This window comes from Misgurnus anguillicaudatus, chromosome 10 (genome assembly GCF_027580225.2).
Source record: "Misgurnus anguillicaudatus chromosome 10, ASM2758022v2, whole genome shotgun sequence".
NCBI lineage: Eukaryota > Metazoa > Chordata > Actinopteri > Cypriniformes > Cobitidae > Misgurnus > Misgurnus anguillicaudatus.
In genome coordinates this window covers 14,315,664-14,331,347 of record NC_073346.2, presented here as the reverse complement: position 1 = coordinate 14,331,347, position 15,684 = coordinate 14,315,664, and the positions used below count along the sequence as shown (strand labels likewise).

Here is a 15,684-nt window from a genome sequence, read left to right as displayed (position 1 = left end):
AATTTCAAACCCTGTATTTAAAAAAGCATTTTAGGTTGCACACAAACCCGGGTAAATAAATTTAAATCCAATGGCTGTGTTTGTCCATTGTTTCCAGAGTATACTAGATGACTTTTATTAAGTGATTACCTGTATGTAGGGTTGTTTGGTTTCCGTATGACCGTCACCAGTATTTGGCCCCACATACACACTGAAGAAAGGAAATGTGGAATACTGACCCATCAGCAAAGCCAGAGTTTTGTTAAAATCTGACTTTTTCGATTCACCTGATACTGCCCAGCCACCCAACTGCACACACACACACACACACAGAGAGAGAGAGAGAGAGAGAGAGAGAGAGAGAGAGAGAGAGAGAGAAAAAACATATTGCAAGACATTAGGAAATAGTACAATAAATCACATGGTTGAATGTTATATGACACTGGATTTTGTTTCAGAACTATACCTGCTGGAGTAGATTGAGGAATGGTTGTGATCCCACTTTCTCTGGAGATTCTGATTCCATGCAGGTCTTAAAAAATTGCTTTGCCTTCTGTTTTGCTGTATTCATAGAAACACCTTCATCTGGAGATTCTGCCCAAAAGAAACAAACATGAAAGATGAATGACAGAATGTTTCTGACCATACACCACTAGTCAAAAGTAAAAAAATGGTCCCCCACAATTTTAAGTTTCCTTTGGTGTGTGTGTGTATTAGTACATGTTAACAATATGCAAATCCCAAAGTAAACAATGACCTAAGTTATCGTCTCCAACATAAATCTCTTTTTTTGGACTACAACAAACACATGGATTGTAGGCAACAGTATACTTCCTTGGGCTGTTGATGTGGACACAATGCTCATTATGATAATTTGTCCCGCTTTTGACTCACAGCCTGTAGGTGGTCTATGATTTAAAGAATTTACTACTGACTAAACCCTGATTCAAATGCAAGTTTTGTGCAGTGCAGAGTAGCACTTGTTGTTTGTCGTTTCTACGAACCCAAATGCAGCACAGCGGGTGGTGTCAGTGGTGCGTTGCGCGTGGTTCATTATGCTATTTTAAGGGCGCATGCTTGACCTTAATGTATAGCGTGCACAATGCGCACACACTTTGCTTATCTAATCTACACAGATGCAACAGTTATTTTTGCAAATCATAAATTGTTACAATAAAAAATATTAACACATGAGATAAGGAAATCATTGTAGTGAGCATTGTGGTGATAGTTTTTATTTATTTTGTGTGGCTGCGTTAAAAATTATCATGCAAATAACGATTAAAATATTTTCATAAGTTTGTTGTGTGGCTGTATTACATTTATTTTATGTACATAATAATTCAAATGTTTTCATAAGAAACCTTAATGTATATGAACTTGATTTGTAAGTGTACTTTGGGGTTGGACCTTGCTTGCAATTCTTGGGTCCGATTTCAAAGCCCCCAAACCCTTTCAGCGGTGAGGGTGTCCTTTGCTGACGTCAGGTCATGTGTAGAGACAGATCCACCTCCCGTTACACGGCGTGTCCGATTTATGCTGGCAAGCTTGGGATTCCCCCATCTCCTGACATCATTGTAGCGGATGCCAGCTGATGAGACAATTGTGGCCATTTCCTCTCACGCCTGTTTAACCTACGCTGATTTGGGCGGGTTTCTCCCATCCCCATACAAAACACTTCTCTGTCTTTGACTGCTCTTACAAGAACGTGGGTCTCCTCGGCTGTGAACCACTCCTGCCGTGCGCCTGGTAAATCCGTCATAATAATAGCAATGCGCCATGGAACTTGCGCCCTTGCGTTTAAAGGGAATGTTGGATAGCGTTCTGGTTGGTTTATTTGACGTTACGCCCAAACCACACCTATGAATAATGAACCTACTTCAGACCAACCCCTTATTGATTTGCGCCTGGCGCAAGAATTTTTCTCCCACCGGGAAAATAGCAACAGCGACCAAAATCCGCCCACAAAGTAACTTGCTCTTTGCGCTTAGCACTTGCGTTTCATATCGTTAAAATAGGGCCCATGGTGTATTATCCTTATCTTACCAATCTGTTACCTCCTGCTCAAGCCACGCTGGCAAAGTTGATTGATTTGATTGGTCATCTATATTTTCTAGATCAGATTCTTCTCGTATTGAAAAGGCAGTAAAGACGATATTAATTCCTGTCAGCGTTGTATTGTGAGCTTATCTCCAAAACATGGTAAAGAGCAGCCAATCACAACGTAATGGTAAGCTGGCCACTCTGGAGCTCAGCGATTTTCAGCTTTGTATGAGCATTTGAGGAAGGCAGTGATATCTGGAGCAACAAAAATGTACGGTATGGTGAAAATAATGTGTTTTTTGAACCAAAAACCACATTGTATTATACTAAATACACAAAATAACATTGTTTTCAGCAATGAAATAGGTGCTTTTTAAGATATGTCAGTACAAGGTGTTTTGAAATTAAGACAGTACAAACATGCACTTTAGTCTGGAACTAGGATAAGCCCTGTCTGGGAAACCACCCCTTTATGTGCAAACATACTTTTTTAAAGGGTATCATCTCAGTGACAGCTAAGGACCATTTTTTCTGACAGTATGGATGGATGGATAATACTGATTGTGAATGAGAGAGGTATACTTAAATTTGACTAACCTAGTATTTCTTTAATAGCTTTGAGCAAAGCTGTCTGTCTATCCGGAAACTTGTCTAGTTGCCCCTTGTGTTTCTCTTGAAAATCTGTCTCTTCTTCTTTCATCTCCACCAGCTCTCCACTCCTCACATCTCTTTTCTTGTCTTGTCCTCGTTTGTCTTCATTGATGATCTGCTTGCCTCTCTGTCTCCTCCTATGGGAAGAAGATCCACCTGCCCCACAGGTCAACAGAAAGTAATCACAGGGACGAGAAAAGGGATCCATGGTGACAGAGAAATGTTCAGATGCTCTTTGACAGGCAGGTGAAAGACACGGTGGAGCAGCTTTGAGAGAACAAGAAGATAAATTAAAAACAGTCACTATTACATTGACTCTATTCACTAAAACTGTTTTCATCAGCTTCATACCTGATTTCAACTGTAAAATCCAGGGATCTTCCATCTCCTGTTGATGTGCATAGACCGCCAACCCTATCGTCATTGCCAAGAGAGAAATGGCAAAGAGAGCCAATATGAGCTTCCAGTTTTTGGTGCAGACCAGTGGATTTTGGATATCAGACTGAGGCTGTTCTTCTGGCGTCATGGACATTTGCTGTGGGGATATAGAGGTTAGTGATCAGGGCTGTTTAAAGAGTCATGAACAATGTTTAAAACATACTGATTTAATTCAGATTTTTTTTAAATGGTCCCCAGCTATCACTGGGGCAGTACCTTTTAAAAGGTCCTAAAATGATATCATATATTTTTTGTTACTTTAACTTAAAGGAACACGCCCAGATTTTGGGAATTTCGCTTATTCACCGTATCCCCCAGAGTTAGATAAGTCCATACATACCTCTCTCATCTCCGTGCGTGCTGTAACTCTGTCTGACGCAGCCCCTGCTAGCTTAGCTTAGCACAAAGACTGGAAGTAAATAGCTTCAGCTAGCATACTGCTCCCAATAAGTGACAAAATAACGCGAACATTTTCCTATTTATGTGTTGTGATTTGTATAGTCACACCGTGTACAAATAACAAGGTCATATCAGACACAGCTATCTATTAACAGTTTACATACTGGGAACTATATTCTCAGAAGGCGAAGCACTGCTACTTGGGCGGAGTGATTTGCACAACTCTGACCAAACTCTCTGGCCGTTTCCCAATGTCAAGGATACTTCCTTGGCAGAACAAGTCCTTACAAGTCACTTCCTTCAAAGGCTAGGCGAGGCTCCTCTTAAGCATTCGGAGAACACGTAAATGGAACAGGCTAGCAAGTGCACGTCATTGCGTCAATGAAAGGTGTACTGCGCGCATAGGATTGTGGTTGATTTTAGCGCACAAAGAGCGCAAAGGATACACATTCGCATCCTTTCCTGTATATGGGATATTTCTCGAACAAAGGACTCAGTCCTTGGCTGAAATTCCGAGGATCCTTGACATTGGAACAGTCCTTCGACAGACGTCGATGACGTAGTATCCTCAAAATTCTGGCTTCCGAGGATCCTTCCTTGACATTGAGAAATGGCCTCTGCTCCTCACCAGGGGCCTTCTCGGGTGCTGCGAGCAAATCACTCCGCCCAAGTAGCAATGCTTCGCCTTCTATGAATATAGTTCCCAGTATGTATACTGTCAAAAGATCGCTGTGTCTGATATGACCTTGTTATTTGTACACGGTGTGACTATACAAATCATAACACATAAATAGGAAAAAGTTCGCGTTATTTTGTCACTTATTGGGAGCAGTATGCTAGCGGGGGTTGCGTCAGACCGAGTTACAGCACGCACGGAGATGAGAAAGGTATATGGACTTATCTAACTCTGGGGGATAAGGTGAATAAGCTAATTCCCAAAAACTGGGTGTCTTCCTTAAAGAAATTAAAACAATTTTAACTTGTTTTTCTAAGTTATGTCACCTTATCACAAATCAAAACCTAAAAAAGTAAGCTGAATGGACTTGCATAGTTGTTTAAACTTCATGCTGCATTTTTTTACAGTGTACCATTTGGTACCAATATTTACCTCAGAGGGACCTATATAAACTGATTAGGTGCAAAGGTGTACTTTTTTGAAAGGGTACCGCCCTAGTGACAGTTAGTGATTATTTTTAACCTTTTTTGCCAATTTTGTATAATTTACCAGATACAACAGAATGAAAAAAGATCTGGTTCAAGTGACAATAATTATCACAAGGAGATACAAAAAAAGTTTAATAAACTGGCCTATGGGAAAACATACATAACTTAACTAGACAAAAGACATACAAACATCAGAACCATAAGGAAAGAGACAAGAAAAGCAGAGAAGGGCAACATTCAACAACATAACATCTGCGTTAGATAACAAACAACATTGCGCTGCTATATTCATTGACCTTGCAAAAGCGTTTGACTCTGTGGACCATGACACACTCATCCACAGACTTAGCAGCCTTGGTGTCACTCACTGGTTTGGTTTTCAAATCATCTCTCTCACCGGGTTCAACGTGTAAGATTTGAAAACCTTTTCTCCCATTCTCTCCCGGTCACCAGGGGTGTCCCCCAAGGCTCCATCCTTGGCCCCGCACTTTTTTTAATTTATATTAATAACACTTCTTAGGCAGTTGGTAATGATACAATTCTAGTTTATGCCATAGGTTCCTGTCCTGATGCTGTTCAAGCTACCCTGCAAGATAGCTTTTATCAACTACAGCAGTCTTTTCCACAACTCAAACTCTATACCCAATACCTTCAAAACAAAAACGGTAAAGGTTTTACCATAAAGGTACTAGGCATCCTCCTGCTTTTAACATTACCACCTGCAAGGGGGCTATTTTAAAACAAGTCACTCACCGCATGTAACTACTTGTGCATCTGGTTGGAAACTTCACTTTCTTTCTCTATCCACATATCAAGGCTGCAATCTAAGGTCAACGCCAAGCTTGCTTTCCTTTACAGAAACCGCCCTTCCTTCCCCACTTCTGCCAAACTTACTCTTATTCAAATTACCATTCTACCCATGTTAGACTATGGAGACACCATACAGGGTTGCTTGCAAGTCCACCCTATCAAAACTTGATGCTCTTTACCATTCTGCTATCAGGTTTGCCACAAATGCTCCTTTCAATACACACCACTGCACTTTATATTCATCATATTTTTTCATAGACATATGTAGTTGCTTCACATAATTTTGTTTTAATTTGAATTAATGTAACTGCTAACCTGTATGTATGTATATTTAATGTTTTGTATTTATTTTAGCTCTACTTCCCTTTCCCTAAGTGGGTATTTCACTTGTCAGGCCGCCATTGTAAATAAGAACCTGTTCTTAAGGTCTTGCCTGTAAAAATAAAGGTTAATAATAATAATTTTAAATCAGCTAACCGCTAGCCTACTTGAACAAACTTAAAAGATTAATTACTTGCATTGGCTTGGTCGTTGTTTCATATATTGTGTTATTACAGTACACATGAATAAAGACTAAAGCATTCAACATTATTTGAATTATCAGCTTTTAAATTCGAATGCACCGACCATAGTAATAAAACTGTAATGTTCCCCACGTAATATGACTATGTCTACGGAAGCCGAGAGAGGCCATGTACTATTATTATTTTTGCTTGCTTGTTTTCTCGTGATCACGACTTAATTTCTCGTTATCTCGAGATAACAAAAGTTGTTTTCTCGTGATCTCGACATAACAAAAGTCGCATTCTTGAGATGTGATTAAAGCTTACGTGTACTCGATAGAACGTGTTGTTTTGTTCGTAAACAGCAAAAGCACATTTTGCTACATTAGCATGGATGAACAAATGAGATTTTACTTGGATCAGAGATTCGCTCAAGCTGAAATAGATTTGTCAATATTTACAGTGGTGAATTTAGGGACCGTCTTTAAGTTACTCAATAATATACACGTTTATACTTTTAACAGCATTTAAATGGAATGACTTAAAGTCAACAAACAGTCACAAAACCAACATGTTTATGTGGTTGTCAGCTATAATGCAGACTTTTTAGATTTTTGATATTATTTAAATAAACTGTTAAATACTATTGAAGATACAAACGTGTACAGTAGTACTTTAGAGATGGTCCCTTAACTCACGAACATGAACCTCCAACTTAATTTATTTATTTATTGTCTATCGGCTACACATAGCTACACGGGCGAATTAGACCCCAACTCATATGCATTAGCAGTCCACTTCAAAATACACTACATATTATGGACGAGAATTACATTATGACATTTGGATTATCATGTCAGGATAACGAGAAAATTAAGTCGTGATCACGAGAAAACAACTTTTGTTATCTCGAGATCACAAGAAATTAAGTCGTGATCACGAAAAAACAACTTTTGTTATCTCGAGATCACGAGAAATTAAGTCGTGATCACGAGAAAACAAGCAAGCAAAAATAATAATACTTGCAAGTTTCATCTATTTAAAGAGTGGCCTGATGTCATCGTTGAAGCTCCAGTTAATCTTGGCCAGAATTTATATTGATGAGAGACAGTGAATTGGTTTAATGCAGAGGATCTTTGTTAAAAGGAAAGACAACTTTTAGCTCTGCATCATCATCACATTGAAACTCCTACTCCTTCCACTCACCAACAGAGTAAAAAACCTTCCAAAAGACTCCAAAAAATAATAGCTAACTCATCTTCTTAAAACTGGATGTTGAGTACACTTTTACGAGGTTTTTAAAATTACAGATAGTATGAGGCAAAGTTTACATCTGGGTGTTTCAGTTTGAGAATAATTCTACAAATGTGTACTTTGTTTGTTAGGTGAGGTTAAAAGGTGAAAGTTAGATTAACTTAAAAAAAGAGTGACATCTAAATATTCAAATGTTAAAATCATAATTTTTTTAACAGAGTCGTATGACCCGATTTCTTTTTTTTTCTTTTGTTTTTAAAATGTTAAAAAATGTCTGTGCATATAGAAGATCGGTAAAGTTGCAAAAATTAAAGTTTCAAACCCAAAGAGATCTTCTTTTTAAAGTGAAGCCTCATCCATGCCTTGTTCAAACCCCCCTTTCCCCCGCAGTTGGACGTCATACTGAAGGGATTATTTGCATAACATCGCCCTAGTTTACGCAAAGATAGAAGGTGTAATTTTCATTCGCACTGTGTTGCCGCCATATATTGGAGATGCTGTTTTTTTTCGTGGCGAAAGGCAAACTATAGTTTGGACTTCCAATAGAGGACCAATGGTTTGATTTTATTTACAACACTGTTCCAGAACAGTAGGGCTACAGCCCAAATGTTTGATTGTGTGCTGCAAATTTTACAGATGACTACTTTCTGAACACGGGGGAGTTACAAGCAGAGGTGGAAAGTAACAAATTTAATTTACTTACGTTACTGTAATTGAATATTTTTTGTGTACTTTTACTTTATAGTAGTTTTAAAAATCTGTAATTTTACTTTTACTAAAGTATGTTTTGTTTAAAGTATTGTACTTTTCGCTACAACTTAAATCATATCCATTACTGAGTAAAAAAATAATAATAAAGGCGCACCACAGATACTGATTGATTGATGGACACGCGTTAAACTCACAAAAAGAACCATGAAAACCGACAAGAGAGGCGCCAGTGATGCAGACCCTGAATTCAGTTCGTATGAAAGAAACCCCTGGCCATGTTTAAGGGAACACTTTCCACTAATGCAAAGCAAGTGTTTTAGCCCTGTGGAAATTAGGCTTCACCCTTGTGAGCAAGGAATTGCCAACTGGGTTTTTATCACTCATTTGTACGGCGCGTCAATCATTTTGACACCATGCGCATTATCTTCCAAGGTGTAAAAATCAAATGGCTTAAAAGGGACATATTAAAGGACCTTTTTATGATATAAAATAAATCGTTGGTGTCCCCAAAATATGTATGTGAAGTTTTAAGGTGCACTAAGGGAATTCACGCGTTTTAGACCATAAAAATTTGTTTGTTACATACAGAAAACATCTCCTCACTATCTGCTTGCTGCCTGTCCGCTGATCAAACTGTAAAAAAAACGCGATCTCTGTAGACAGCCCAGGCTCCACAAACTGCAATAAAAACACAGGGGCCAAACCTACTATCACGAAACATAAAGTGTTTCAGCCAATTAACGACAAAAAGTATTTGGGGGTGGGGGTTGGGCACGTTCATGAAAGCACGGGAGGGGGAGGAGTTAGCTACGCTCTGTTTGTTTGAAAACAGTTCAAACGTCAACAAAAAGTGACGTCACACAGATTCGCTTAGAGTGCCTTTAAGCTCAAAATATCACATTTATAATTTATTATAACATGTTAAAATTGTCACTTTGTGTGAGGATCTGTGGCGGATGAACCCAAGCGCAGACAGGAGTAAAAAAAACACTAAAGACTTTAATAAAACAGAAAACAAAAACCCACGATGGGGCAAAACTTACATCAAACAGGGAAAACAAAACACTGACAAGACTTGAGTATATATAGTGATGGTCATTTTCGAAGCACTGCTTCATGAGGCTTCGAAACATTTACAAATCTTTTGTTTCGAATCAGTGGCTCGGAGCTTGTTTCAAACTGGCCCAAGTCACGTGATTTTAGCAAACGAGGCTTCATTACGTCATAACTGTTTCGAAACGTTTCGAAAATCCGATGGTTCACCACTAGGGGGAGTTGATCACATGTCTAATATCTTTAGGTGAACTCGGGTCAGTTTTATTATGAAAGTTCATAAAACATTTATCCTTTTGACTAAAAACACTACCATTTTGTCTACTTTTTGTTTATAGACAGATTTGAAAAGGTGCATAATTAAAAGGGTAGTTAGTTTTAATGATTTGCTTGCCCTAAATAAAACTAAAAACACATAATACAGTTTTAACTATGTCTTAATTAAGTTAAATAATTTTTTTAACATATTTTAATAAAAATCTTGCTATTATTTTGTAAAAATAGTGTAAAATGTTTGGACACATCTGCTTTTACACTATTTTGACCAGCAGGGGTCGCCAGCGTGTGTGGGTTTCGAACTGCTTCGAAAAACTGAATCAATTTTCGAAGCAATTGGTTCAATTGATTCGAAGCTTGAAAAGCTTCGTTTCTCCCATCACTAACTATATATAACAACAAACAGTAAACTGGTCTAGACTGGACTAACACTAAAACAATGAACTAGATTTAATAGAATACATTTAACAGGAACTCGACAAGAACAAAGCAGTACATCTGTAGAAAGAACAATGGGCACAAGGACTTAAATAGGGGAGCAAATAAACAGGGGAACAGGTGACATGAATCAAACAATAATGAGGAGAGGATTACAAGGGAGCGGGGTAAAAGTGACAAGACACAAGAAACACGTGCGCTGCGTCCGAAAACTCAAGGCAGCAATTTAGAGTTTTTGGACGCACCCATAGTCTAATAAAACCAATACAATGACCACGTGTTCCCACACAAAACATGGTTCTGTCAGAACCCTGCCACAAAGACTAGATATAATACAAGACAAGATTCTGACAGGATCCTGACACTTTGTAGGTGTGAGCAAAAATGTGCTGTTTTGTGAGGTGTCCTTTTAAATGCAAATGAGTTGATCTCTGCACTAAATGGCAGTGCCGTGGTTGGAGAGTGCAAATTAAGGGGCAGTATTATCCCCTTATGACATCACAAGGGGAGCCAAATTTCAATTACCTATTTTTTCACATGCTTGCAGAGAATGGTTTACTAAAACTATGTTACTGGCCCTACTGAAAAATCCAGCTAAAACCAGCATACGCTGGTAGCTGGTTTTAACTGGTTTAAGGTGGTTTACGCTGGTCCACCCAGCCTGACAAAGCTGGTCATGCTGGTGGGCCAGCTGGTATTCCAGCATGACCAGCTAAGTCTAGCTAGACCAGCTTAAAATGTGACCAAAACACAGCTAGACCAGCTTGCTACACCAGCAAAACCAGCTTCCTACACCAGCAAAACCAGCTAAAACCAAGCTGGGGACAAGCTAAAACCAGCTCACCAGCTTATGCTGGTCTTAGCTGGATTTTTCAGTTGGGGGGTTATTCTTTTTCACATTTTTTAGGTTGATAGAAGTACTGGGGACCCAATTATAGCACTTTTTGAATTATACTAGAAGCCCCCATGTCATCCCACTGTAAAAAAAAATGAACTTTTACTCTGAGTAAGTTAAAATGACTTATTTTTTTACTTTAAGTTGATTTTTAGACCAGTAACTTTACTTGTAGTTAAGTAATATATTATTAAAGTAACACTACTTTTAACTTGAGTAGAATATTTTTTACTCGAGTACAAGGCTGGATGTACACAAAGGCTTCATCTAAAAAGTGGAACAATTCCAACTTTGCAAGTACACTGTGGCGCTTCAGATTCACATCCTGCAAGTAGGCTAGTCCATGTTTTCATATTTAAAGAATTTCCTGCTGATAGGCCCGGTACTAGGCTTGCTGGACTGGGGGGGCAGTCAGGATTTTTGGGTGGGCAGCCATTTCTCGACTAAAATGATTCATACACTATATGATGGATGTTTCAATCCAATTTTATTTTACATGTCTTATAAAGGGCCATTCAAATTCTATATTTAAATGTAGACGCACGGAAAATGCGATAGATAGATAGATAGATAGATAGATAGATAGATAGATAGATAGATAGATAGATAGATAGATAGATAGATAGATAGATAGATAGATAGATAACATTTCCTTTGGTGTATAAGTGTGTATTAGTACATGTTATCGATATGCAAAAGGTACAAACCCCAAAATAAACGATGACGCGACTACAACAAACACAAGGATTGTAGGCAACAGTTAGGGCTCGGACGGTTGTTATCTATAACCACCGCAGTGAATTTGTGCATCACCACTGCGGTGGTAAAAAACTGCCACCGTCACAGCCCTAGCAACAGTTTACTTCCTGGGATTGGTGATGTAGCAAAGACTGACATTATCATAATTCCTCCCGCTTGGACTCACAGCCTGTAATTCCTATTAGCATTGCAATCTTTCAAACATGGTAAGGAGCGTCACATTTCCAGCTGACGTCAGAGGTATTCAGGCCAATCACAACGTACAGATTAGCTGGCCAATGAGTGACACAGCTTTTTAAATCAATGAGTTTTGTACAAAATCAAAGCGTTTGAGAAAGACTGGTGCTACAAAAATGTGTTTTTTAACCAAACCATGCAAAAACTGTTATACCAAATACACAAAATAACACAATGAAATAGGTGCCCTTTAAGAAAGGCAAAAGCAAATTCTGTTTTAACTGTTTAACAGAAATTGTATTTTTACGTGTTGCATTCTTATCATCAATCTTTAATCATATTTAATTGTTACTACTCTACCCAATATATGCCTTTATTCACTTGTTGTTGGGCACTTTATTTCTACTTCTCAAACACTTTCTTCATTTAAAATAAATGCCTTTTCAATGTAATATGTGAGAGCTTTATTTTCATTAATTCCTTAACCTATCGTATGCTGCTGCAGCAATCATGCTCAAATGTCAAAACAAAGCACAACGCTTAAAATAATCTATATATTGAAACATCATGGAAGCAATTTGACATGCATGACAAATTCGTCAAAGCTTATCCTGTTTGTCGAAAGTAACAGCAAAGAGAAAGGCACAAGCCCCAAATACTGTAAGTGTGAGTTGCAGAGTCCAAAGATAAATCACACTGCTTTGTTCATATTATAACACAGCAAATTAGATATTATAATACAACGTTACAGTATAAAACACCACGTTTTACCTTACGATGACCTTGCGGAGTGAAAGTTCCTCCTGGACTTAAACAAAAGTTGGCAGTTTTATGCGTGTGAAGTTTTTCTCAAACGAAAGCTGAATGAGCTGTGAAGAGTGACGATGATGACAAAACCTCCAAAAATTTTAAAACTGCACGTGATGCGCAGATGTTACAAACTGCATTTTTACTCTGTAAACATCTTATTTCATTTATATCTACTATATATTAAGCCACAACCAAACTGCATATTCTAATTTTAATAAGCAGAACTAAGTCTAAAACAAACACCTTGACAGCTGCTGGAGACTTGCCATTGGCTGTTGTATTTGAATGAATAAATAGTGAGGTGAGTCTTTTACTATAAAAAAAAGATTCATTTTAGTGTTGTGTTATTACGTTTATGTAAAACTAAATTGCATATTTTCTGATATATATTTTAAAGATGCGTTTTCTTTAAGTTTAAGTTACCATAGCGTAGTAGAATTTTATTTTTGAGTTAAATACATTTGACATGTTTTTCTGAAGAGGTTCCTGAGCTTTAAGTAAGATAACCGGACATAAGTGGGCGGGGCCTAATATATCTCGCGTTTGCCAACAAATGGCGCTATTTGTGTAAAGAGACTTTTTTTGTTGGCTAGACATTATTTTGGGGTGGTGGTGAAAATCTGTGAAAGGGGGACCTTTTCACCTTTTACAGTTTTGTTTTAAAGAAGCAATGATTTATTTTTTATTTTTCCTTATTGAACGTGACATCCAGATGACGCTCGTTGTGCCTGGATTGACTGGCAGTGTCTGTCACAACGCAGGTAAAATAAAGTATAATTGAATGCACTAAAATATAATTACATACCAACAAGTATACAAAAGTAGTTAACGTTACTGTAAAGTTACCTACAAATATACAAATTAAAAGTAAAATTCTTTACTTCAGTAATACTTCAGTGCATACAAGTAATGCATGTGAAAATAGTGTGTGAAATACTACATTTACTAAATTAATAAATATACTAAATTTATTTTTGTCAATTTATTTAAAAGTGCACTTTAATTTCACCTGGAAAAGTTATCCAACACTCTTTCCAATCACTCTTTAAAACCAACTCTAAGACACAAAACTAAAAAAATTAAACGAAGAGCTGTTTATTCAGGGAAATACCTTCAAAGCTGGCTCATATAGCATTCCCTAATCCTATTCCCTATGCCCCCTCTTCTCAATATTCCCATCACCTCACAACTGTCCTATCAATTAAAAACCACACAAGCCAAAAATATATAATTTATATTTGAACCTCACCTGATGTACAGTTAGGCTTTCAATCATCTTGTTCTTTTTTCTTTAATCACCATTTGTTCCGGATGCGTTTCTCATATTGGTCTTCAAGTGAAACTTCTGTTTATCGTCAGAGTTTCTCTTTCTATCTCCTCTCATTCGTCAGTCACAAGTCATCCAGCCTCTATCTGACCTCATCACGCACTCTGTTCACCCTTTCACAGACTGATAAAACTCCAATGACTTGGCTTTCATTAACACACATGTAATCTGGGCCATTCTGGAACCTTTTTTCTTACCTGCATTCATTACATTTAAAAGTAAATTTAGGGGACAAAGGGTACAATTTTTGCTCCAGAGTCCTGCATTTGGGTCGAGTCACCCTTGAGAAACAAACTATTACGAAATGTACCTTTTATGAAGTGCATACAATGCATAAATTGTGACCTTGTCATTTTTATACTCAGTGATGTTCCTTAATAACAAAAAAAGGAAATGAAACTTTTACGAAACATGAAATATTTTATTTGTTATAAAGTAACAGTTTACAAAACACTTGTCCTGAAAAAAAAAAGAATCTCAACAGTCAACATCACACAGTCACTGTTGTAAAGGGATTAAATATGCAGACGCATGTGCACAACCTGAATTTTTTTTTTTTTTTTGAGGATACCAGTGGATAGTTTAACTTCTCAGTACAAGTAATGGATCATCAACAACCTCAAACAATAAAACAGTATTGTATGTAACCTCATGAATGGGATTATTATTGTAAATTCAGTTATTATGCTCTTATAGCCTACATATGAACATCAGTTACGTGAAGGATCCTATACAGGGCGGTATTTAAATGCAATATTTATGATCCCTCTTATTTTTTTACGCATTTTGCCATTTTAGCAAGCTGTAGTAGCCTATGTATGAGCCTACTTATGAGCAGAAACAGGCACCGTAGTTAATTCTCATACGTATAACTTCAGAATGACATTTTTACATACACACACGTCGACACTCTTGACTATCAGTGGTGTGTGTGAGGCTGCTGTGAGCTGATAAGAATTAAGGGGGTGAGAGGGGAGCGAATCCACACAAGAGAACGTCACACATTGCGTGGGAAAGAGCTTGTGCTGGAGCCGTCACATGACACAAGATGTAAACACTACGAGCTACAGAAACACACAGACCCAGAAAATGAAACTGCTATCACTGTCAGAAAAAAGGTACAAAACTGTACCTTTTCGGTTGCTTGGGGTGGTACCCTCGTTTTGTACCTTTACAGGTATATAAAACATGACACACTGTTGTATGTTTTTGGGTACATTAAAGGTTGTTAATTTTGTGTTAAGCAGTATAGTTTAATGCTACACATTTGTTTTAGTTTTATTTGTTCAAACACACAACCCTTAGGAATGAACTGGTTTTCTAGTTATATTCCATAAAATGTGATCTGATCCATCAGATCCATTGGTCACAATAATACACAATGCACAAACACAATGTGCATGAGCTAACAACACACAAATCATTGTCTATTCTAACTTTTGAAGTCGTAATTTCGACTTTTTGTCTTATGGTTATGACTTATCAGAGCATGATTTTTTTCTTATGTGGCGGAAATGGGCTTCCATACAGAAGACATCTGCTTGAAGATAAGCTGCTTGCAAGAAGCCCCCGTAAAGCACCATTGTTGAAAAAAAACATGTGCAGAATCGCATCAGCACATCAACTGACCCAAAGAAAAATGGCATAACATTTTGTAGCCTGATGAGAGTAAAATTTGAAAAATGAGAGATGAAGTTAGAAATTACCAAACACATCAACGTTTTCCCTATTTGAAACGAGTAGTTATACGATCAAATATGGTGGCACAAAATAAAACCTGGCGCTTTTCTAAGCGGGTTAAAAAGGGTAACTATAATGTATGGCTTCATCTCTGTTTGGTACCATTGAATGAACTGCGCTAAGCTAAATGCTACCAAAGTGTGCCACAGCGCTTATGTGCACGCAAGATGATAGAGGTATGTATCAAGTCTTCTTAGTTAAGGTAATAACATAGTTTAATATGACAAAACGATGGAGTATCCCTTTAAACTATTTCA

The 15,684-nt window shown here is 37.6% G+C and overlaps 1 protein-coding gene across 3 annotated transcripts in view; it reads right to left on the bottom strand.

The window, feature by feature from the left end:
* kel (Kell metallo-endopeptidase (Kell blood group)) overlaps positions 1-13,863 on the bottom strand; it is a 34,103-nt gene extending 20,240 nt beyond the window's left edge. The window contains exons 1-6 of one of the 3 annotated variants that reach the window (XM_055210587.2): positions 13,610-13,863; positions 12,322-12,358; positions 3,025-3,208; positions 2,620-2,940; positions 446-573; positions 130-288 (exon numbers count right to left, since the gene is read on the bottom strand). In XM_055210587.2, coding sequence (XP_055066562.2) covers positions 130-288; positions 446-573; positions 2,620-2,940; positions 3,025-3,205 — 789 coding nt within the window. In that variant the 5' untranslated portion in view covers positions 3,206-3,208; positions 12,322-12,358; positions 13,610-13,863. The remainder of the gene's footprint in view (positions 1-129; positions 289-445; positions 574-2,619; positions 2,941-3,024; positions 3,209-12,321; positions 12,359-13,609) is intronic. The other 2 variants (XM_055210588.2, XM_055210586.2) reach the window with 2 other exon arrangements.
* Between the last annotated feature and the right edge of the window lie 1,821 nt (positions 13,864-15,684).